General features: G+C 44.5%; 1 protein-coding gene across 2 annotated transcripts in view; it reads left to right on the top strand.

Annotated features, from left to right (window-relative positions):
• Positions 1-23,038, top strand: part of LOC143984299 (major histocompatibility complex class I-related gene protein-like) — a 65,011-nt gene that overhangs the window by 3,969 nt on the left and 38,004 nt on the right. Inside the window, exon 1 of one of the 2 annotated variants that reach the window (XM_077484550.1) lies at positions 17,060-17,182. The exons of the other annotated variant lie outside the window; for it this stretch is intronic. Coding sequence (XP_077340676.1) covers positions 17,110-17,182 — 73 coding nt within the window. The 5' untranslated portion in view covers positions 17,060-17,109. Of the gene's footprint in view, positions 1-17,059; positions 17,183-23,038 lie in introns of those variants that run through there. 2 annotated transcript variants of the gene reach the window in all.

The raw sequence follows: 23,038 nt of genomic DNA, 5'->3' as shown, positions 1-23,038 counted from the left end.
CAATGTAGTATTCTTCCTCCAGTTCTTTAGTAGAAGACACTTAGGCCGCGTACACACGGGCGGACTGTTCGCCCAACTTTGTCTGTCCAACAGTTTCGGCGGACAGTCCGCTCAAACTTAGCATGGACGGACATGCCCACACACGACGAACGAACAGTTTGTTGAAACCGTGCGCGATGACGTTTCGACACGTACGACGGGACGAAAATTTCAACGTCCAATACACTTCAATGCAACTTTCCGACGTGTAAATCCGTTCTGAGCATGCGCGGAACTTAGTTTGTCGAACAAGCCTACACACGGGCGGACTGTTCGCTCAAACAAGGTTTCAGCGGACAGTTTTTCGGAATTTCCGAAAAACCTTGTTCGTCCAACTGTCCACTGAAACTGTCCGCTGAAGCCCCACACACGAGCGGACTGTCCGCACAAACCCTGTTCAGCGGACAAAGTTGGGCGAACAGTCCGCCCGTGTGTACGCGGCCTTACACTATATTGCCAAAAGTATTGGGACACCTGCCTTTACAGCACATGAACTTTAATGACATCCCAGTCTTAGCCCTTGTACACACGGTCGGAGAATCTGTCGGAATGAGTCTTATCGGACCGCGTCGTCAGATAATCCGACTGTGTGTGGTATGCATCGGACTGATTCCGTCCGAAGATCCGTCGGACCCAATTTTCCAACATGTTTCGAAATATTTCCCGACCAACTGGTTCGATCGGACATACTCCGATCATGTGTAGAGAATTTTGATCGGACCAAGTGCCACGCATGCTCAGATCAAATTCCTACATCAAAGCTATTGGCTACTAGCCTGAATGTAGTCCCATCATAACGAAATTACGTCATCACGTTCTGAAAGATCGGATTTTTCGCCAACTTTGTCTGACCGTGTGTATGCAACAGTTTCGGACAAGATCCGACGGACAAAATCCGACGGATTTGGTTGTGGAAATCTCCGACCGTGTGTACAGGGGCTAACTCTTCTGGCAAGGCTGTCCACAAGGTTTAGGAGTGTGTCTATGGGAATCTTTGACCCTTCTTCCAGAAGCGCATTTGTGAGGTCAGGCACTGATGTTGGACAAGAAGGCCTAGCTTGCAGTCTGCGCTCTAATTCATCCCAAATGTGTTCTATCGGGTTGAGGTTAGGACTCTGTGCAGGCCAGTCAAGTTCCTCCACCCCAAACTCGCTCATCCATGTTAAAAATCAAATGTTATATTATGCTAGCCCTGAAGATTACATACAACCCCAAAACATTATATATTTTCTAAAAGCAGACACCCTAAAGAATAAAATAGTGGTAGTTACATTTTTTTTAATGAAACACGATATTACCGCAAAGGTAAAGTTAATTTTAGGGCGCACAAACATAATAAATTACCCAATTTTTGGGGTCAAATCGAAAAGATGAGGTTACACCGAATAAATAGCCAACATGTCAAACCTTACATTTGCGTGCGCCTGAAAATGGAGACAAAATTTGGTGCCCTATATTTTCCATGAGCGGCACTTTAAAAGCCCCCACAGGTCTTCAGTTTAGTGTTACGGAAGAGGTCTGGTACTAGAATTATTGCTCTCAATCCTGCAAGCGTGCTAATATGTAACGTGTTTTGCAATCAACATTTTCATGTGTAAGCTCTGACTTGTTCATTTACATTTGTGTGTGCTTATATATGGGGGTGGGGGCCTCAACAAAAAAAACATTAGGGGGATTTTATGTGCTTGGGTATAACTTTCATTTTTTTACTTAATTTTTTTTCATCACATAGGTGGGACAATAAGTCCCCTATGTGATTATTTTTCGGTGACAGCTTCTCTTTAATGAGACATCCAGGGTATAAAAAAAGTCTTTGCTGTGCTCCACTGAGTGTAATGCAATGCAGACCACATTGGGGGTTATTTACGAAAGGCAAATCCACTTTGCACTGAAAGTGCACTTGGAAGTGCAGTCGTTCTAAATCTGAGGGGTAGATCTGAAATGAGTGGAAGCTCTGCTGATTTTATCATCCAATCATGTGCAAGCTAAAATGCTGTTTTTTTATTTTCCTTGCGTGTTCCCCTCGGATCTACAGTTACTTTATTTCCAAGTGCACTTTCAGTGCAAAGTGGATTTTCTTTTAGTAAATAACCCCCATTGCATTACATTTTTTTCCAGCCATCCTGGCCAAGGACACCAAGAGGCTGACCCGGAAGTGATATCAAACACATTGTTTTCCAGGTCAGTAACAAGGAGGGGAGGTAAGTGGACATGTGTCCATTCTTCTCCCTCCCACCCCTCTGCCCGGCGGCACCTGCTATGTTGGTCATGGGCTCCGCCTGCCCATCTGCGGGCCCAGGGCCAATATATGGGGCACCAGGAATCCACTTGTCAGATGAAATAGAAATGAAAGTCGAAACTTTTGTGTATAGATATGTAGCACTGACCCCCGAAGGAGTGGCTGGTTTTTCTGGGCTTACCGTTTACCTTCTGCACCTCGTTCTTGTCTAGGGGTTCCCGAGGTTGATGGCTCCATAACTGTAGAGACCGACACTTGAATCCCTTTTTAGGAATTTTTATTTGCATAAAATGTTGAACAGAACACAGTCTCTCAGTTCAGAATAGAGGGTACGGGGAGGAAAGCTCAGGTACTTTTTGGAAACTGCTGACACTTGAAATGTCTCTCTCTAGATCAGGGACATGCAATTAGCGGACCTCCAGCTGTTGCAAAACTACAAGTCCCATGAGGCATAGCAAGACTCTGACAACCACAAGCATGACACCCAGAGGCAGAGGCATGATGGGACTTGTAGTTTTGCAACAGCTGGAGGTCCACTAATTGCAGATCCCTGCTCTAGCTGATCCAGGGAATAGCCATTCACAACTGGATATTTCAACTACCGGATAAATCCCTGTTTGTGGATTTAGCAGCCGACAGGTGATTTAAGCTTAACAAAGTCTCTGCCACAGACTTGATTGTAGAACTTTAAGTTAGCACAGAAACTTAGGTGTAACCGAAGGATGAAATTAGGAACTTTCTTACAGTACCAGTAACTTGCAGCCGGTCCGGGGATACCGTAAGGATTTACTTGGTGTCCTTTCAGCTCAGCTTCCAGGCTCTTACCGAGTAGCCAGCCTCGTGCATGGCCCTCTTCTGAAGAGTCCTCCCCTGGTTGCGTTTTGAGTTGCTGGGCCTCTCCAATCCCGAAACGGCACCGGACCACCTTGAAATCCTCCTTCCAGTTACTGTGCCTCGGACTAGCCAGTCCCGAGACTCGGAAACAGATGGATCCGCACCCCAGGCTATGAGGGCCACTGGAGGCTGGCCAGTAGGACCAGGACCCTGGAGTCAGAACATACTTCTGGACCGGAACCCATAACCACGTGACCTCAACACCTTAAGTACCCTCTCCCGGAACACACAGCGAGATAACACACCCACTGATTGGCTCAGAGAGAGAGATTGGTACCCAATGCATCCAACCAGACTGCGTTCCAATGCCTGTCAGAGATGATGCATACACCTATAACCAGGCAGAACACAATACAGTCCAGCCAAACTGATGCCAGAATCACAATTTACATAATATAACCCTAAGACCCAACTATGGTCTTAGAAAAACTAAATTTACAAAACAAGCGTGTGCTCTTCAGGAGTACCAGCGCTACACACTCCCCCCGGGTTATTTAGACGACGTCCTCATCGTCTAGCTAAAAAAAAACTCTTAACACTACAAAAATTTGAGTACCTGAGCTTTTTGGGTTTTGGAAAAGGAAAGGGAAGGAAATAGCAACACATTTAAGATTTGTCACATGAAAACAGTTTACATTAACAAACTGTACATATACCACCCAATTCCTGTCTATCTACACCACCCACTCTCCAGCGGCCTGAAAAGAAACACACAACAGCAATACAAAATATATTACGCTTCTTAGAAAGGCAGAACTCTATCCCAATCTCAATAGAGTTCTCTCCTCTAAACCTAAAACTTTTTTTTTAACCACTAGAGATCCGCGCTATAGCCAAATGACAGCTACAGCGCGGACCTCCTTTGTCGGGACTACGTCTATTGACGTCGTCCCGTGCACGAGTGGCTTGCGTGGCGCGCTCTGTGATCGGCGAGTCTACGAGACTCGCCTGATCACGGATCCGAGGAAGGGGTCGATCCCGACCCCTTACCACGTGATCAGCTGTCAGCCAATGACAGCTGATCATGTGATACAACGGAGCCGGTAATCGGCTATTTTTCTTCCTCGCGCTGTGAGCGCGAGGAGAAAAAAAAAAGAGCCGATCACCGGCGTCTGTGATCGGGACACCTGCCCCCTGCCAGTGCCACCTCAGTAATAAATAAGTGCCCCATCAGTGCCACCCAGCAGTACCACACATCAGTGCCCACAGTGCCACCCATCAGTGCCCACAATTTGCCTCAACAACGATGCTGCACTCCAGTGCCACATATCCGTACCCATCAGTGTCATCTACCAGTGCCCATCAGTGCCACCTATCAGAGCCACCTATCAGTGCCCATCAGTCCCATCTATCAGTGGTACCTATCAGTGCCCCTTAGTGCCACCCATCCGTGCCACCCATCTGTGCCACCCATCCGTGCCATCTTATCTGTGCCCATCTTTGCCCATCAGTGCCGCCTTATCTGTGCCCATCGGTGCCACCTTATCTGTGCCTATTAGTGCCGCCTTAACTATGCCTATCAGTGCCCACCAGTGCAGCCTATCCATGGCCACCAGCGCCGCCTCATCAGCGCACTTCAATGAAGGAGAAAAATGACCTGTTTGCAAAATTTTATAAAAAACTATTAAACATTATTTTATTTTTTTTGCATCTTTTTTTGTTTGTTTAGCAAAAAATAAAACTCTCAGCTGTAATTAAATACCACCAAAAGAAAGCTCTATTTGTGGGGAAAAAAATGATAAAAATTTCATTTGGGTACAGTGTTGTATGCCCGCGCAATTGTCAAAGTGCATCAGCGCTGAAAGCTGAAAATTGGTCTGGGCAGGAGGGGGGTTTAAGTGCCCAGTAAGCAAGTGGTTAAATGACTTATTGCTTTGTTTTGTGCCGACCCATGCCACCTAGTGGTCAGAGTCACTGTAACTACAAGTACTTTCCCTGAAAGTAAGTACTGCGACCCATATGGTAATCTTGACACGCAGCTCTCTAGTAGCTACCCTGTCTATCTACCCACGGCAGAAAAAGAGAAAAAACTATCCTTGTATTCCAAAAAACCCAGTTCAAGAAACCGTTCACCAGTAGAATCGTGGATCGGGCAAGATCAAGTCTTTTCCTTTCTCATCCACAGTTGTTATAATGTACATCACACGGTCTTTGTCTGGCCTGCAAATGACAACTTTATCCACGTAAATATGCCAGCCATAGCTCCAGTATTGTAGACACCCCAGAAAGCGTTCATACATCTCCAGACAGAATTCCTTCTTACGAAGTCGCTTTGGAACTTTTAGGTAGTCCCAGATGTCTTCTGCATACCACTTCTCACAATTTTCCTCAATAATGTCCATTATCTCCCAGGGCACATATGGAAACTCTAGTCCAGTGATGGTGAATTTTGGCACCCCAGATGTTTTGGAACTACATTTCCCATGATGCTCCACTACACTGCAGATTGCCAGAGCATCATGGGAAATGTAGTTCCAAAACATCTGGGGTGCCATGGTTCGCCATCACTGCTCTAGTCCATACTCTGTTGCCACCTGTTTGTTCAAAAGTCTCTGAGACCTTGCAAGTCTCAGCAGGTTTCTGGCAGTCCCATCCCCAGGGGCTATACACGAATTTGGGGATTTGTGCACCAAAGCAGTAGCGTCTCTTTTAAGCGTTGGCAAGTTCACGGGTTTTGCCATTGTCACATTTACCGTGGCTGGGGTTTCCCCCCCCCGTGGCGTTTCGTTCCCTGAAGTAAGGGCTAGCCAGCCCGAAATGTCAGCACAGGTAGTGGTCACATCATCCCCACAGGCCCATAACAGTTCTTGGGACATTGTGTCAAACAACTCATCAAATCCCCAATGTCAGAAGAGTCTAAATCTGAGTCCCATACTTCTGCTAACACATAACTTTTTACAGTCCCTTTCCCCACCGTTTCCCCAGGTTTCTCACCGGTGGATTGTGTTGGCTTTTCCAGGGCGATCTCCTTCTTCTGATGAAATTGAACCGGACTGGGGGGGGTGGTCCTTTTCTGCGATCACAGGAAGTCTTTGCACACTCCACTTTATCCAAAGCAGGCATAGTAGTAGCAATAGCAGTAAACAAAGCAGCATCCATAACTTCAGGAGTAGATTCTCTGACTCGGGAGGAAACAATGTCCTTTTCCAAGGCACCAGCAACAGTGGATGAAGCCGAAACTGTAGGCCTCACAACTGGAGCGTAAACGATAGACTCCTCGGTAGCCACGCCCGTGGTCCAGTCCATATGGTAGGCCCAAGGCGATTCTGAAGGCTGCTCAACCTTGAAACTGTAATCTCCACATCCCCGACACCGGACAAATGGCCCGGGGACTTGGGATCAATCCCTTACATCCTCCGCAAAGCATGCTGAGGGCCTCGATGTCCCCGGTGGTGTAGAGGATAAACCGCCTCTGCAGCAGCAGGCAGATTCCCGTGTCAGTCAATACGGTACCAGGCATCTCACAGATGGCATCCTGGGTCCTGGAACAGATGATGTACCCAGAACACTGAACATCTTTCCTTCCGAGAACTTTTTTCCTCTCCACACAGCAAAACACAATTGGCTTCACTCTCCTCCCACGACACACTCACGCGGTGTCTCGTGCAGGAAGACGAAACAGGCGCAGACTTTCTTACAGTACAAGTAACTTGCAGCCGGTCCGGCAATACCATAAGGATTTACTTGGTGTCCTTTCAGCTCAGCTTCCAGGCTCTTACTGAGCAGCCAGCCTCGTGTGTGGCCCTCTTCTGAAGAGTCCTCCCCTGGTTGCGTTTTGAGTTGCTGGGCCTCTCCAATACCGAGACGGCACCGGACCACCTTGAAATCCTCCTTCCAGTTACTGTGCCTCGGACTAGCTAGTCCTGAGATTAGGAAATTTATGGACCCGCACACCAGGCCATGAGGACCCTGGAGTCAGAACATACTTCTGGACCGGAACCCAGGACCACGTGACCTCAGCACCTTAAGTACCCTCTCCCGAAATACACAGCAAGACAACACACCCTCTGAGAGAGAGATTGGTACCCAATGCGTCAAACCAGACTGTGTTCCAATGCCTGTCAGAGATGATACATAAACCTATGACCAGGGAGAACACAATACAGTCCAGCCAAACTGATGCCAGAATTACAATTTACATAATTTAACCCTAAGACCCAACTATGGTCTTAGAAAAAATAAATTTACAAAACATAGTGCATGCTCTTCAGGAGTACCGGCGCTACAGAAGAAAACGTATAAATACCTTTTTTCCCTGTTTAATAAGTGATCACATTCCCTCTATTCTTAGTTCCATAAGGAACTCCGAGAGCTAGAGAAGGAGAAACAACATCACATTAATCTTCCTAGTGAATGGCTGTGCAGGAGGGGGGACCAGTTTGATCATTGGAGGAGAGCATAAGAGTTCCCAGCACAGCTAAAGCACTGGCAACGCTTTGCTCTCTTCCCTAGTGTGGTCAGGTTTGATAGGAATGCATAGGGACTGGCAGGAACACCAGGAATTTCACACAAAGAACGCAATACAAAGAGAACAGGATACTTTCTCATGCAAGTACATGGTACAGCAGTCACATATCAGGAATATGAAAAGTTCGGTTTACATATTCTGTAAAATAAAAAAATTTAAATGAAATTGTACTAGTGTATGACCAGCTTAAACCTCCCTGCAATCTGCTGTTACCTGCCCCAATTCCAAGGTATGCGGAGCTCCTGCAGATCAGAGGACACATTAGGATCAATTCTGATTGAAAGCTAATAAAGTTACAGGTAGTTTATTGGTTGTTTGAGGAAACCGGAATACCCAGAGAAAACCCACCAAACACCCTCCATGTAGATAGTGATATGAGCTGCAGGACAAGAACACACATCATTGTAAATGAATAACTTTTTATAACTCTAATAAACCTTCGTAGGAGGTGGAATGAGTGATCCGATCAGTGGCACCATCTACGCTCCTCCCAGGATAACCATTATGTTCATAAATAACTTTGTTCCCATAGCACCGTCTTTACTAACTCACATCTTAAACTGATCACAGTGAAGTGGGTTCCACAATTATCCATACTTATCAATCCTCCTCTTCTTTCTATTTCTATAATTTGTGCCGCTAAAGCTGGCCATAGAGGGATAGAAATTCAGCCAGTTCAGCATGACTTGGCCGAATTATGATCCATCTATGGGTAGGCTGCTTGTACTAAACGTAATCTATTAAATTACTTCAGTACAACCAGCCTGTCAGGTTTTTCTCTCCCGATCACTGTCAGCAGCTATAGCCGCCAGCAGTGATCATTGTATTATGCCAGTGGGGAAGGCTCCCTGCACTCCCTGCTGACAGAACACAATAGCGCTGTGGGAGGGATTCCCCTATCTACACTGACTGTGTTGATGGAGGAATCAAGCAATTTTCTATCCTTCAAACTGTGGTTGAGGAAAATAAAATTCCATAATGTATGGCCTGCCTAAATTATATCAGTGGAGTGTAATTTTTCATGAAAATATTTTTTAAAGGCAAATTTGGCTCGGGGGCTGAACAAGAGAAATCACTCAATTCCCCCATCCATACTAAACAGCGCAGATAGACAATTGTGCAGTACCAGCTGATGCATTCTAATAGCCAGCACACATGGCTGCCAGAATACCCGAACAGCAACTGCATCTGATTGGATGCAGGTGCTTGTTGGTCAATAATTATCTGCCTGTGTTCTTCAACAAATTAAACAGTATAATCGATATTTGTCAAGCGAAGTGGTGCCAACAGGGCCACTCAAGGAACAAATTTCGATCCATTTATGGGCAGTTTAAGTCACCTCTTGACTGTAAATTTGAAATAGTTTATTCCATCATAAAGCCTGAACAAGGGATCTAAGAAACCCAAAAGCCTTTATCCAGTGTGATACATTCACGTAAATGGGGCCGTGCCATTTGCAGCAAAAATAAAGCTATAATTTTTTTTTAGGGCCGGCGATTCCCTACAATTTCAAAGTAATCCTAGTGGCTAAGAAGCTGCTGGATTACATTTACAGTTGGTGGAAGGTTGTCCCACTACTCTCCCGCAGTTGCTGCCACCTTTACTGCGCTCTCCCATGCAATTGGCTGTAAGGATGCGGCCTGCAGCATCTGGTTCCTGAGTCACAGTGAGAGTCACTGATCCTCCCCACTGCATGATGTCAGAAACCCTAAGCGACGAGGATTTTGTCACTTCCAGTTTTAGTCTCATGTAAACAGGCCGTTACCGGCTTCAACAAGCATCTGTCCAAACTGAATATATACAAATATATAAATAAATACAAAACATGGAAAACAACCAATATGTGAAAAATGGTGTATGGTTATACCATAAGGTATAACAATATTAATACAAAAAAAAGTCCCAAAGTGAGTGTCATAAGTGAATATGAGAAAAAATATTAGTATCGTCCAACAATTTTGGTGTTAGGTAAAGTCCATAGACACAGTTGTACATGAATAGGTATTGATCAGTGACAAATTCCTCCACCACAGACAATGTGCCAACACTACACATAATGCGTGCTTACCACAGGGCAAGCTAAATAAGCTTGTGGCTAAATACCCAGCTAGGGCCCTTATCCAGAGGGCTCTAAAACGGTATCTCCAGATGGTCGGTGTGATGGAAAGGATGTATATCCAGCAGATAGCCGGGATACCACGATCAATCAGAAACCATGGGAAGTAGTCAAATGTTACCCAGAAGGAAAGAAGGAACTCACCATAGTGTAAATCCGACATAGTATTATTTAATAGGAATCAAAATCACACTTACAGCATTGAAATAATAAAAACATCAGAAATAGCAAGCCGGCTGTGCGAACGCTCGTCCGCTTAGACCGATAAACGCGATGACGTCAGCACGTCAACTCCTCCCACTTTGGGACTTCTTTTCGTAATAATATTGTTATACCTTATGGTATAACCATACACCATTTTTCACATATTGGTTGTTTTCCACATTTTGTATTTATTTATATATCAAATACCAAACCTACTGCCAGTTTTTAGAAGACATTTTCTTCAAGCAGTGGTACAGGAAAAAGTCAGCATCTTTCAAGAAGACCATGATATTTATGCAGGACAATGCTCGATCGCATGCATCCAAGTACTCCATTGCATGGCTAGCCAGTAAAGGCCTTAAAGATGAAGGAATGATGACATGGCCACCTTCCTCATCTGACCTAAACCCTGTTGAGAACTTGTGGGCCCTTCTTAAACAGGAGATTTACTGTGAAGGAAAACAGTACATCTTTCTAAACAATGTCTGGCAGGCTGTGGTTGCTGCTCTGGGTCATCTTCAAGGTGGGGCAAAAGGGGCAGCTGCCCTGGACCCAGTCACTTTTGTGGGGCCTAAAGCAGCTGCCCCTTGAGCCCATCCTAGGTGTAATATCTTGTGTTGCTCCTAGCTACGGGGGCCCGTGTGGCCTCACTGTCATCAGTGTAGCTCAGCTTTCTCCCCTCCCGCCAATGCACGGGTCACTATGGGTCTCTGATCCGCTGTGCTATGACAGAAGGTACAGCTGCGGGTTCTCTGTGTGCTCGCAAACCCCTTGACTGAACTCTGCATTCTCTACACAGCACATCCCTGAACTCTGCATTCTCTACACAGCACATCCCTGAACTCTGCATTCTCTACAGAGCACTGTGTACAGAGTGCACCCCTAAACTCTGCCTTGTGTAAATAATGCACCCCTGAACTCCACACATAAGGCACTCTTGGTATTTTATGCCCCTTTAAGATCCTCCCACTGTGCAATTTGGCCACACCCACCATTCAATGTGATTTGAACTCTGCACTCTGTATGTAGCACACTCCTCAACACTGCACTCTGTACACAGCACATCCCTGAACTCTGCACTCTATATGTAGTGCACCCCTGAACTCAGCCTTCTGTACACAGCGCATGTAATGCACTCTTGGTATTTATTGCCCCTTTAAGATCCTCCCACTGTGCAATTTGGCCACACCCACCAATCAAAGTGATTTGGCGTGGGGTGTGGTTGTGTTCCTGCACCAATTCTCTGAGAAAAAAAGCCCTGCATACATTTATATAGTCTTACAGCTACAACCAGCCCTTTGAGGACAATCATAATGCCAATGTGGCCTGCGATTACATTTTGTTTGACACCCCTGGTTTAGGACCTCTGCTTAAATAAATATATAATATTTGGGGGTTCTAAATAATTTTCGAGCAAAAAAAGTAGATATTTACATATGAGTGAGAAGTGTCAGAACTGACCCGTTGTTGAAGTGGTTAAGAATAGTATAAACAAGCTGAAAGTAACAAGTCTGAGCAAACCCTAATTACTTTTTCTGGGTTTTTGGTATTTTGTTCCTTTTGCTTTCATTGCGCAGTATAGTCACTAGTCACGTTTTGTATTGTTTCATGAAAACTGTAGTCCTGGAAACATTCCAGTATTTCATCACATTAACTAGAATGGTGGTAAGTGAACTAAAAATTGAAAGGAGTACCAATGATGTTCCTCAAATCCTCTTTGATGAAATATTTCCCTTTACATGACCAGCCAATTAGATCAATACTCATCATATACTTATCACAGCTCAATAGATGCTATTCGCTACAAGTGCTGTGTGTGAACCACAATGTGGAAATACAATATGTGGATGAGGCCATCTATGAAGAGGAGTCTTAAAGCGAACCAACAACACAATTTCTCCTTTAAGTGTTTTTTTTGCAGAGTAATCAGCAGTTAAAACAATGCAGTGTTCTTTCTCCATTTTTATAGGCACTTAAGTATATTAGTCTTAAAGTAGTTGTAAACCTCAGACATGAAATATAAACAAAGCATATCCCTCTAGTGTGCCCTTGCCTCAGTCCAGAGCACTAAGTGTAATTTCTGTCTGCTCCAAAATGTACCGCATAGGGCAGAGCTTACCAAGGCACACATGCAGATTTCCTGTATACAAGCTGCAGCCCTACCTGTCTGAGTATTTAACCACTTAAGGACTGGAACATTTGCTCCCTTAATGACCAGGCCATTTTTTGCGATACAGCACCGCGTCGCTTTAACTGACAATTGCGCAGTCATGCGACGTTGTACCCAAACAAAATTTACCTCCTTTTTTCCCATAAATAGAGTCTTCTTTTGGTGGTATTTGATCACCTCTGTGTTTTTTTTTTGCGCTATAAACAAAAAAAAAGACTGCCAATTTTGAAAAAAAAACAATATTTTTTTACTTTTGCTATAATAAATATAACAAAAAAGTAAAAAAACTAATTTCTTCATCAGTTTAGGTTAATATGTATTCTTCTACATATTTTTGGTAAAAAAAATAATAATAAGTGTATATTGATTGGTTTGCGCAAAAGTTACAGCTTCTACAAAATAGGGGATTTATGGACTTTTTATTATTATTATTTTTTTTTTACTAGTAATGGTGATGATCAGCTTTTTTTAGTGGGACTGCGACATTGCGGCAGACAGATTGGACAATTTTGACACTTTTTTAGGATCAGTGACATTTATACAGCGATCAGAGCTAAAAATAGCCACTGATTACTGTATCAATGTCACTGGCAGGGAAGGGGTTAACACCAGGGGGCAACCAAGGGGTTAAGTGTGTCAGAGGGAGGTGCTTCAAACTGTGGGGGGAGTGGATTGACTGGGTGTAGAGAGAGATTGCTGTTCCTGATCACTAGGAACAGCAGATCTCTCTCTACTTCCCTGACAGAATGGGGATTTGTCTGTTGACAGATCCCTGTTCTGGCTCTCTGAGGAGTGATCACAGGTCGCCGGCGGACATCGCGGCCACCAGCCAGGCACATTGGCTCTGATGTCACGCAGTAGGGACGTGCCCTCTATACCTCTTAAAGGTACAGCTATGGCAATTAGCGCAGGGGAGCCAACCTGCCGCCATATAACGACGGCGGCTGGTGGGCAAGTAGTTCAAGTGTTACTAAACTCACAACAGTAAAATCAGTCTGTATATGCAGTAAAGTATGATTGTTATACTCACTGTGGAACCTAAAGGGCTAATCCTCCGCATTGTGTAAAAAGACTGTTTGATCCTGTCTCCTCTGATCCTCTCCTTCTTCCACTGTCCCCAATCCTTCTACCGATAGTACAGAGCCTTGGAGTCACTGCATATGCTCAGTTTGGTGTGTGTTGCTATAGTTTTCTTGGTAGAGTGCATGTGATCAGCACTGTCCAGACAAAGTCAGGTACCATGCAGCCTCATAGGACAGTCAGAGGAGAATGAAAACTCCTACAGGCTTTAACCAGACACTGATAAAAGTCACAAGACTACTATATACTGATTAAGGATAAGGATTTTTCACTTGCATGTTGGGATTTATGGTGCATTACCGAGTAAAGGCATTATGTGTTATGGATTAATATGGACACATGGATGTTTAAAAATCGGTTCCCATCCTGTACACTTGTTTTATTTTGTGAATTTCTGTATTTCATAGATCAAGTCTGTTTATTCTTAGACTTCATGTTTTATTTCACTTTATTTTATGATTGGAATTGGCACTTGTTAGTGTGGCACATTTGGAGTAGTATGCCTCCAGATGAATGTTGCATCAAAGTTCAGTTGCAGGGGCCCTGGCCTAAGGATGACCATGATGTAGAAATCGAGATCTGTGGTGATGGGGAGATCCTCCAACCATTGTCCAACCAGCCTGGAATGCCGATTCTCACCAGCAGAAACTTTGCTGTGGCGCTGAAACTCAGAGTCAGCCTATCTACACTGCACCTTAGTCCTCTGGTAGTTTCTCATCTGCAACCAGGCCTCTAACTACCAGAAGTGGCCATCGGATGCATAACCTGGCTCTAGTCCATGCCGGTTAATAAACATTAAACCCTAAGCTAAAATTATCTATACATACCGAGACCAGAAGGGACAGGCTTAACTAAAATAACAAGAGCTGCATACAAAGTTTATTGCAATAAACGGGTTTACTTATTAATATACTGGAAGGTGACCACTACACACACATACTGTAGTACATACCTAGCTATCTGGCACTGTACATGTGACATAATAACATATAATACACACTTGAGAAGCTGCAGTTAAACTATTAGAACATACAGTAGGAATGCTTGACAAATAATCTCTGCTTCTGGCTTGAGTGAAATACAGCTGTATGTATAATGCTGCGTACACACGACCGACTTTTTGGCGGCCTAGGTCCGACAGTCTTCCCGAATGACTTTCTCAACAAGCGGACTTGGCCACACACGACCGGATTAAGTCCATTCGAAAGTCAGTTCGTTTTGACCATGATGACGTAAACGGAACTAAACAAGGAAGTTCAACAGCCAGTAGCCAATAGCTGCCCTTGCATCGTATTTGGTCCGTCGGACCAGCACACAGGCGAACGGTTTTCCCGATTTTTAGACTTGAGTCTGTCGGATAGATTTGAAACATGTTCTATTTCTAAGTGCGTCTGATTTTTTATTTTTTTTAAAGTCGGACTAGCCCACACACGATCGAATTGTCCGACGGACTGATCCCGTCGGACCTAGTCTGCTGGAAAGTCTGGTCGTGTGTACGCGACATTAGTTCTGTGTCTGCTTCCTGGAATTTCCCCTTTATAAAACATTGCAATCCTCCAATCAGGGTTTCTGACCCAGCTTAGAAAGGAGAAGAAGTACCTTTCTGTAACCAACTAACTCTGTGGTTACTAATGCTTTAATAAACTGCGGCTAGTTCAAAAGAAAAAAAGCCTATAAGGCAATTGCATAATGTGCTAGTATGCATTGCATACTAGCACATTATGAAATACTTACCTTGGAACAAAGTCTTCCAGTGGCATGCTGTCACCGCTGAGAGGGCTGACATTTTCCCCAGTCTTTCTTCCATTTTCTTACGCTCTGGCTATGTGATTGGCCGGAGCCGTGATGATGTCACTCCAGCGCATGCGTGTGGGAGCCCTTGGTTCTGGTACCAAGCTCGGCGCACATGCGCTGGTGACGTCAACCACTGCATTCAGGGGGAATATCTCCTAAACCCTGTAGGTTTAGGAGATATTAATTTTATCGACAAGTAAGGCCGCGTACACACGGGCGGACTGTTCGCCCAACTTTGTTCGTCAAACAGTACGACAAACAGTCCGCTCAAAATTAGCATGAGCGGACTTGACCACACACGATGAACGAACAGTCCGCTGAAACCGTGCGCGATGACGTGAACGGCACGTACGACGGGACGAAAAATACGACGTCCAATACACTGCAATGCAACCTTCGCCGTGTAAATCCTTTCTGAGCATGCGCGACACTTAGTTTGTCGAACAAGCCTACACACGAGCGGACTGTCCGCTGAAACCAAGTTTCAGCGGACTGTCTTACGGAAAATCCGAAAAACTTTGTTCGTCAGACTGTCCGCTGAAACTGTCTGCTGAAGCCCACACACGAGCGGACTGTCCGCTGAAACACTGTTCAGCGGACAAAGTTGGGCGAACAGTCCGCCCGTGTGTACGCGGCCTCAGTCTTATTATAGGCTTACCTGTAGGTAAAAATCACCAAGCTGGCTTTACTACTGTTTTAATAAGCACAAGCTATGTACAAACACTGGCAGTAAATGGCAGCCAATCCCTAAATGTTTTTCACTAGATTTTCAAAGCTCCAGCCAGGATCACACAAGATCGGGTGTCTCCTTTGCAGCCAGCTAGGGAAAGGAGACACCCAAAGGGTGTGCAATTGGGGACCACCTATCCCTACAAGAAAGGTGGACTTTCAAAGGAAGCAGACTATACATTATGAGGGGGAATGTATTAAAACTAAATAAGCCAGAATCTGGAGCAGTTGTTCTTGGCAACCAATCAGAATCTATCTTCAGCTAGTTTAGTTAAGTTAATAAAAATAAATTATAGAAGCTGATTGGTTGCCATGTAAAGCTGCAGGGGCGTAACTATAGGGGGTGCAGCAGTCGTGACCGCAACCGGGCCCTGTGATGCAGGGGGCCCATGCAGCCCCCTCTACATATGGCCGGCAGCAGCATAGGCAGCTAGGGGTACCAGTGCACCATGAGCATGGGTGGCAGGAGGTGGAGGGTGACTAGCAGAGCTCCATGCTCGACTATCGCACTGGCTGCTCTTTAGTTGTGCATTTTCCGCATGACCTGTGTCCTTGGCCGGCTCCTCAAAGTACCCCTCTCCTGCTCCATGCATTGCTGCTGACAGCGGAGGAGAAAAAAAAAAGCCGATCACCAGCTTATCTTGAAGGGACATCGGTCCTGAAAAGGAAGAGGCAATTATGCCTCATTTATAAAGTCTAACAGTGTCCACAAGTGCCACCTATCGATGCCCACAATGCCACCTATCGATGCCCACAAGTGCCACCTATTGATGCCCACCAGTGGTGCCAATCAGTGCCACCTAGAAGTGCTGCCTATCAGTGACCATCACTGCCACCTATTGGTGCCCATCAGTGCCGCGTCATCAGCATGCATCAATGACAGACAAAAATTACACGTTATAACATTTTTAAACAAAATACTTTTTTTTTTTTTAATTGGATCTTTTTACATTTAAAAAAAAATAAAATAAAAATCACACAGGTGATCAAATACCACCAAAAGAAAGCTCTATTTGGGGTGAAAAAAAGATAAAAATTTAATTTGTGTACAGTGTTGCATGACCGCGCAATTGTCATTCAAAGTGCGACTGCGCTGAAAGGTGAAAATTGGTCTGGATAGGAGGGGGGTTTAAGTGCCCAGTAAGTAAGTGGTTAAACCTCCGAGATGCAGGACTAGAAACCTAGCTACATACAATGTGGGATGTATTTTTACAATTCTGTAAATTGATATAATTAAGTAGTAAAAGAGGTGAGCTATACAGTAAGTGATCAGACGGTGGTGAAACCACTTCATGGCTCCACCCAGGAAAAGAATTCTATATTTATTGGCAGTGCTTCCTGTATGCACAACACACGTATCAGCTTCTACTCTTCACATGGAAATGGGCTCCATAATTGGCTTATCAATCCTTCTGGAGGGTCTTCTGTCCGCTTCTGTAGTCTGTGCCGGTAAGTCTTATCTGAATTTGATTTTGAAAGTTAGCTACATCTTGATTGTAAATTTGAAACAGCTTTTTCGGAATGAGACATTGTCAAAAAGGTTGAGGAAGAATAACATAAGAATGAAAGTTGAAACAAGCCTGAGTTGTTTGTGATAAAGGGTTCGTTCTCCTATAGGCGTCGTGCACACTGTACTCTATAGGACGCCTAGGAGGAAAGCAGCTGGAAAAAGCATTAAAAGCTGAATTTGTACATGGTTGCTTGTGCACGTTTATACACGTTTGCATGTTTGGCATTAATGCATTCTATTGGCTATTATTATTTAAAAATAATTAATAAAGAACGAATAATAAATAGTTACAATTAAAAAATATTAAATATTAACCACTTCAATACAAGGCACTTAAACACCTTCCTGCCCAGACCAATTTTGAGCTTTCAGCGCTGTCGCACTTTGAATGACAATTGCGCGGTCATGCTACACTGTACCCAAATGAAATTTTTATCATTTTTTTCCCACAAATAGAGCTTTATTTTGGTGGTATTTGATCACCTCTACGGTTTTTATTTTTTGCGCTACAAATAAAAAAATACCGAAAATTTTGAAAAAAAATGTTTTTTTTTGTTTCAGTTTCAAAACTTTGTAAATAAGTACGTTTTCTCCTTCACTGATGGGCACTGATGGGGCTACACTGATGGGCACTGATAAGGTGGCACTGATGGGCACCAATGTGGCACCAATGAAGTGGCACTGATGAGGTGGCATTGATGGACACTGATAGGCGGCACTGATAGGCGGCACTGATGGGCGACACGGATGGGCGACACGGATGGGTGACACGGATGGGCGACACGGACGGACACTGATAGGTGGCACAAATTGGCACTGATAGCTGGCACGGATTGGCATGGATGGGCGGCACAGATGGGCGGCACAGATGGGCATGGATAGGTGGCACAGATGGGCACGGGTGGGCACTGATAGGCGGCACAGGTGGGCACTCATAGGCGGCACAGGTGGGCACTCATAGGCGGCATTGGTGTTATACTATAGTAATGGATGCCAATCAGTGCCAAACAATAATGCATGCCAATCAGTGATGCCCATTGTGGGCACTGATTGGCATCCATTATGGGCACTGATTGGCATCCATTGTGCTGACTGGCATCCCTGGTGGTCTAGGGAGGATTACCTTTTCCCTGGTGGTCTGGTGGCGTCCCTGGTGGTCCAGTGTGGGCATCCTAGGGGGGGCTGTGCTGATAATCGATCAGCACAGACCCCCCCTGTCAGAGGAGCAGCCGATCGGCTCTCCTCTACTCACGTCTGACAGACGCGAGTGAGGGAAAGCCGATCACCGGCTCTTCCCATTTACACTGTGATCAGCCGTGATTGGACACGGCTGATCACGTGGTAAAGAGTCTCCGTCTGAGACTCTTTACCGAGATCGTAGTTGCCGGGTGTCAGACTGACACCCCGCAACAACGATCGCCGCGATGCGCGCCCCTGGGGGCGCGCAGCGGCTCATAATCCTGATCACGTCATATGACGTCCGGTCAGGATTATGAAACCACTTTGCAGCCGTCAATTGCCTATAGGGCGGGCGGCAAGTGGTTAATTTATTTTGGACACGAAATGTATTAACATGTAAACGCACAATTTGATGATGTTTTTGTGAATGTGCGTGCTTTCTCAGCCCATATGCTTCTCTTCCGAACACTCAAGTGTTTTTTTTTTTTCTTCCTCAAAATGCTCCGGTTTCTAAACATGTGCATTGATACATACACTAGAATGCTAAAAGTATTGGGACGACTGCCTTTACATGCACATGGATTTTAATGGCATCCCAGTTATAGTTCATAGCGTTTAATATTGAGTTGGCCCACCCTTTGCAGCTTGAGCAACTTCAACTCTTCTGGGAAGGCCGTCCACAAGGTTTAGGAGTGTGTCTATGGGAATGTTTGACTATTCTTTCAAAAACGCATTTGTGAGGTCAGGCATTGATGTATGAGAAGCCCTGGCTCGCAGTCTTCGCTCAAATTCACCCCAAAGGTTTTCTATTGAGGTCAGGACTGCAGGCCAGTCAAGTTCCTTCACCACAAACTCGTTCATTCATACTATATTGCCAAAAGTATTGGGCCACCCCTCCAAATCATTTGGTGGAGGGAGGATTATGGTGTGGGGGTTGTTTTTCAGGGGTTGGGCTTGGTCCCTTAGTTCCAGTGAGGCGAACTCTTAAGGTGTCAGCATACCAATACATTTTAGACAATTTTATGCTTCCAACTTTGTGAGAACAGTTTGGGGATGGCCCCTTCCTGTTTCACCGTGACTGTGCACCAGTGCACAAAGCAAGGTCATTAAAGACATGGATGAGTGAGGTTGGGGTGGAGGAACTTGACTGGCCTGCACAGAGTCCTGACCTCAACCGTATAGAACACCTTTGGGATGAATTAGAGTGGAGGCTGCGAGCCAGGCCTTCTCATCCAACATCAGTGCCTGACCTCACAAATGCACTTATGAAAGAATGTCAAAGATTCCCATAGACACACTCCTAAACCTTGTGGAAAGCCTTCCCAGAAGAGTTGAAGCTATTATTGCTGCAAAGGGTGGGCCAATTCAATATTGAATCCTACGGACTAAGACTGGGACGCCTTTAAAGTTCATGTGTGTGTAAAGGCAGGTGTCCCAATATTTTTCGTAATATAGTGTAGGTAAACACTAAGGGGCATTTGGAGGCAGATAAAAAAAAAAAAAGTAGATTCTATATACCCCATCTATAATATAGAATCTATAATAATAAATCCCCCCCCCCCCACAACACGGGCAACTGTGTCAAAAATGCATTCGGACAAAAACCAATTCACATGTCTAGTGTTAACCCCTTTCCTGCCAGTGTAATTTATACAGTAATCAGTGGCTATTTTAGCACTGATTGCTGTATAAGGCCTCTTGCACACTGTTGCTTGAAAAAGCTCAGTACAGCTTATTTTTTTACTGAGCTAAAATACAGCCCATTAATTGTAATGTGCCTATGCATACAGGCACGTAAACAAGCGCTGTGTATTCCTCAGTAAAAAAAAAAAAAAAAATAGGAAAATCTGCATTTTTGGCAGTAATTTACACCTCATGTGTGTAAATGAGCGAATTCTCACACATTTGCTTGCATTCACGCACGTTTCCCCAAATTCGCACAGAGTGTCCATTGGCATTTCATACATGGTAACAAGCTTGCTGCACAGGTGTGGAAATCTGCGCAAATTTGCATGGAAATTGCGTAAATGCATATGCGTGAAAATACATTAACCACTAGAGATCCGCGCTATAGCCAAATGACGGCTACAGCGCGGACCTCCTTTGCCGGGACTACGTCTATTGACGTTGTCCCGTGCACGAGCGGCCTGTGCGCCCCCTGAGTCTATGAAACTCACCTGATCACGGATCCGAGCAAAGGGTCGATCCCGACCCCTTACCACGTGATCAGCTGTCAGCCAATGACAGCTGATCATGTGATACAATGGGTGCCAGTAATCGGCTATTATTCCTCCTCGCGCTGACAGCGCGAGGAGAAAAAAAAAGAGCCGATCCCCGGCGGCCGTGATCGGGGCATCAGTCCCGATCACGGCCAGCCCTGCCAGTGCCCACCTTCCCCCTGCCAGTGCCACCTCATTAATAAATAAGTGCCCCCTGTCAGTGCCACCCAGCAGTGCCCACAGTGCCACCCATCAGTGCCCACAATCTGCCTCAACAATGGTGCTGCACCCCAGTGCCACATATCCGTGCCCATCAGTGTCATCTATCAGTGCCGCCCATCAGTGCCCATCAGTCCCATCTATCAGTGGTACCTATCAGTGCCCCTTAGTGCCACCCATTCGTGCCACCCATCCGTGCCATCTTATCTGTGCCCATCAGTACTACCTTATCTGTGCCCACCAGTGCAGCCTATCAGTGCCCACCAGTGCAGCCTATCAGTGCCGCCTATCAGTGCCGCCTCATCAGCGCACTTCAATGATGGAGAAAAATGACCTGTTTGCAAAATTTTATAACAAACTATTAAACATGATTTTTTATTTATTTTTTATTTTGCATCTTTTTTTGTTTGTTTAGCAAAAAATAAAACTCCGAGCTGTAATTAAATACCACCAAAATAAAGCTCTATTTGTGGGGAAAAAAAAATGATAAAAATTTAATTTGGGTACAGTGTTGTATACCCGCGCAATTGTCATTCAAAGTGCATCAGCGCTGAAAGCTGAAAATTGGTCTGGGCAGGAGAGGGGTTTAAGTGCCCAGTAAGCAAGTGGTTAAAAAAGTCTGAAAAAGTAGATGCTCAAACAGGAGCATCGTGTGCAAGAGGCCTAAGACCTCACACTCCGGACATTTTTGGACAGTTTTACAGCTGCTGTTTTTGGCTTCAGACTTTTTTCTACAGTCAATAAACCCTTCAGCATCTTATCATATGTGTCCACGTACACATAGGGTGTTATCAACTATTTTTGTCTGGGGGGTTTTTTGGCTGTTAAAACAAAAAAAAAAACTAGTGGGTTCTGAGAGGAGTTTTTCTAGCTGTTTTCAGCTGTAAAAACACTCTGTTAAAAAACGACGATAAACACTTAAAAACGCTCACCAGCTCACAGCCCAAAATACATTTTGCTGCCTCTCCTGAGTATGGAGATAGCACATGTGTGAGACTTTTTGGGAGTCTAGCTGCGTACAGGACCCCGAAAACCAACCACTGCCTTCAGGATTTCTAAGGGCGTACATTTTTGATTTCACTCCTCACTACCTATCACAGTTTCGGAGGCCATGAAATGCCAAGATGGCACAACCCCCCATATTATCCCATTTTGGAAAATAGACATGCCAAGCTCTTTGCAGGAGGCATGTTCAGTATTTTGCAGATCTTGCTTTTTGTCACAAAGTTTTGAAACTTGAAATTAAATTTTCAAAAACAAACGAGAGCTTGAAAATACTCACCATTCCTCTTAGCAAATACGTTGGGGTGTTTTCTTTCCAAAATTGGGTCATTTGGGGGGGTTTGTGCTATCTTGACATTTCAGGGCCTCCAAAACTATGATAAGAGGAGTAAAAATCACTGTTTTATGCCCTTAGAAAGCCTGAAAGCAGTAATTGGTTTTCAGGGGCCCCGTACGCAGCTAGGCTCCCAAAAAGTCTCACACATGTGGTATCCCCGTACTCAGGAGAAGCAGCTAAATGTATTTTGTGGTGTAATTCCACATATGCCCATGGCATGTTTGGGCAATATATCATTTAGCGACAACTTTGTGTAAAAAAAATAATAATAATTTTACCAAAACGTGTGGCAAAATATAAAATATTCCATGGACTCAACATGCCTATCAGCATATAGCTTGGGGTGTTAACTGTCCTGGCATTTCATGCACAACATTAGAAGCTTATGCCACACATCACCCACTGTTTTAACCACCTGAAGAAAAAGCCCTTTCTGACACTTTACATGAAACTTTTTTTTTTGCTGGAAAATTACTTTGAACCCACAAACATTATATATATTTTTTAAAGCAAAGGCCCTACAGATTAAAATGGTGGTTATTGCAATTTTTATTTTCACACAATATTTGCACAGCGATTTTTCAAACGCTATTTCTTTGGAAAAAATAGGTTTTTTTTATTTTAATGCATTAAAATACATTATATTGCCCAAATGTTTGGTACAATATAAAAGATGACCTTACATAGATAAAAAACACAACATGCTTTAACATTGCGCACAACCATGCAGCCGCGACAAACTCCATACATAATTAAAAGCCTCTACAAGTTACCACTTTAGATTTACAAAGGTGGTCTACTGCCAGAATTACTGACCTTGATCTGATGTTCATGGTGAT

Source organism: Lithobates pipiens, unplaced genomic scaffold (assembly GCF_037356315.1).
Source record: "Lithobates pipiens isolate NorthernLeopardFrog02 unplaced genomic scaffold, aLitPip1_a1.2 Scaffold_1, whole genome shotgun sequence".
In the NCBI taxonomy this organism is placed as follows: domain Eukaryota; kingdom Metazoa; phylum Chordata; class Amphibia; order Anura; family Ranidae; genus Lithobates; species Lithobates pipiens.
Note: the sequence above shows the minus strand (reverse complement) of the source record. Positions and strands in the feature narration are given on the sequence as shown.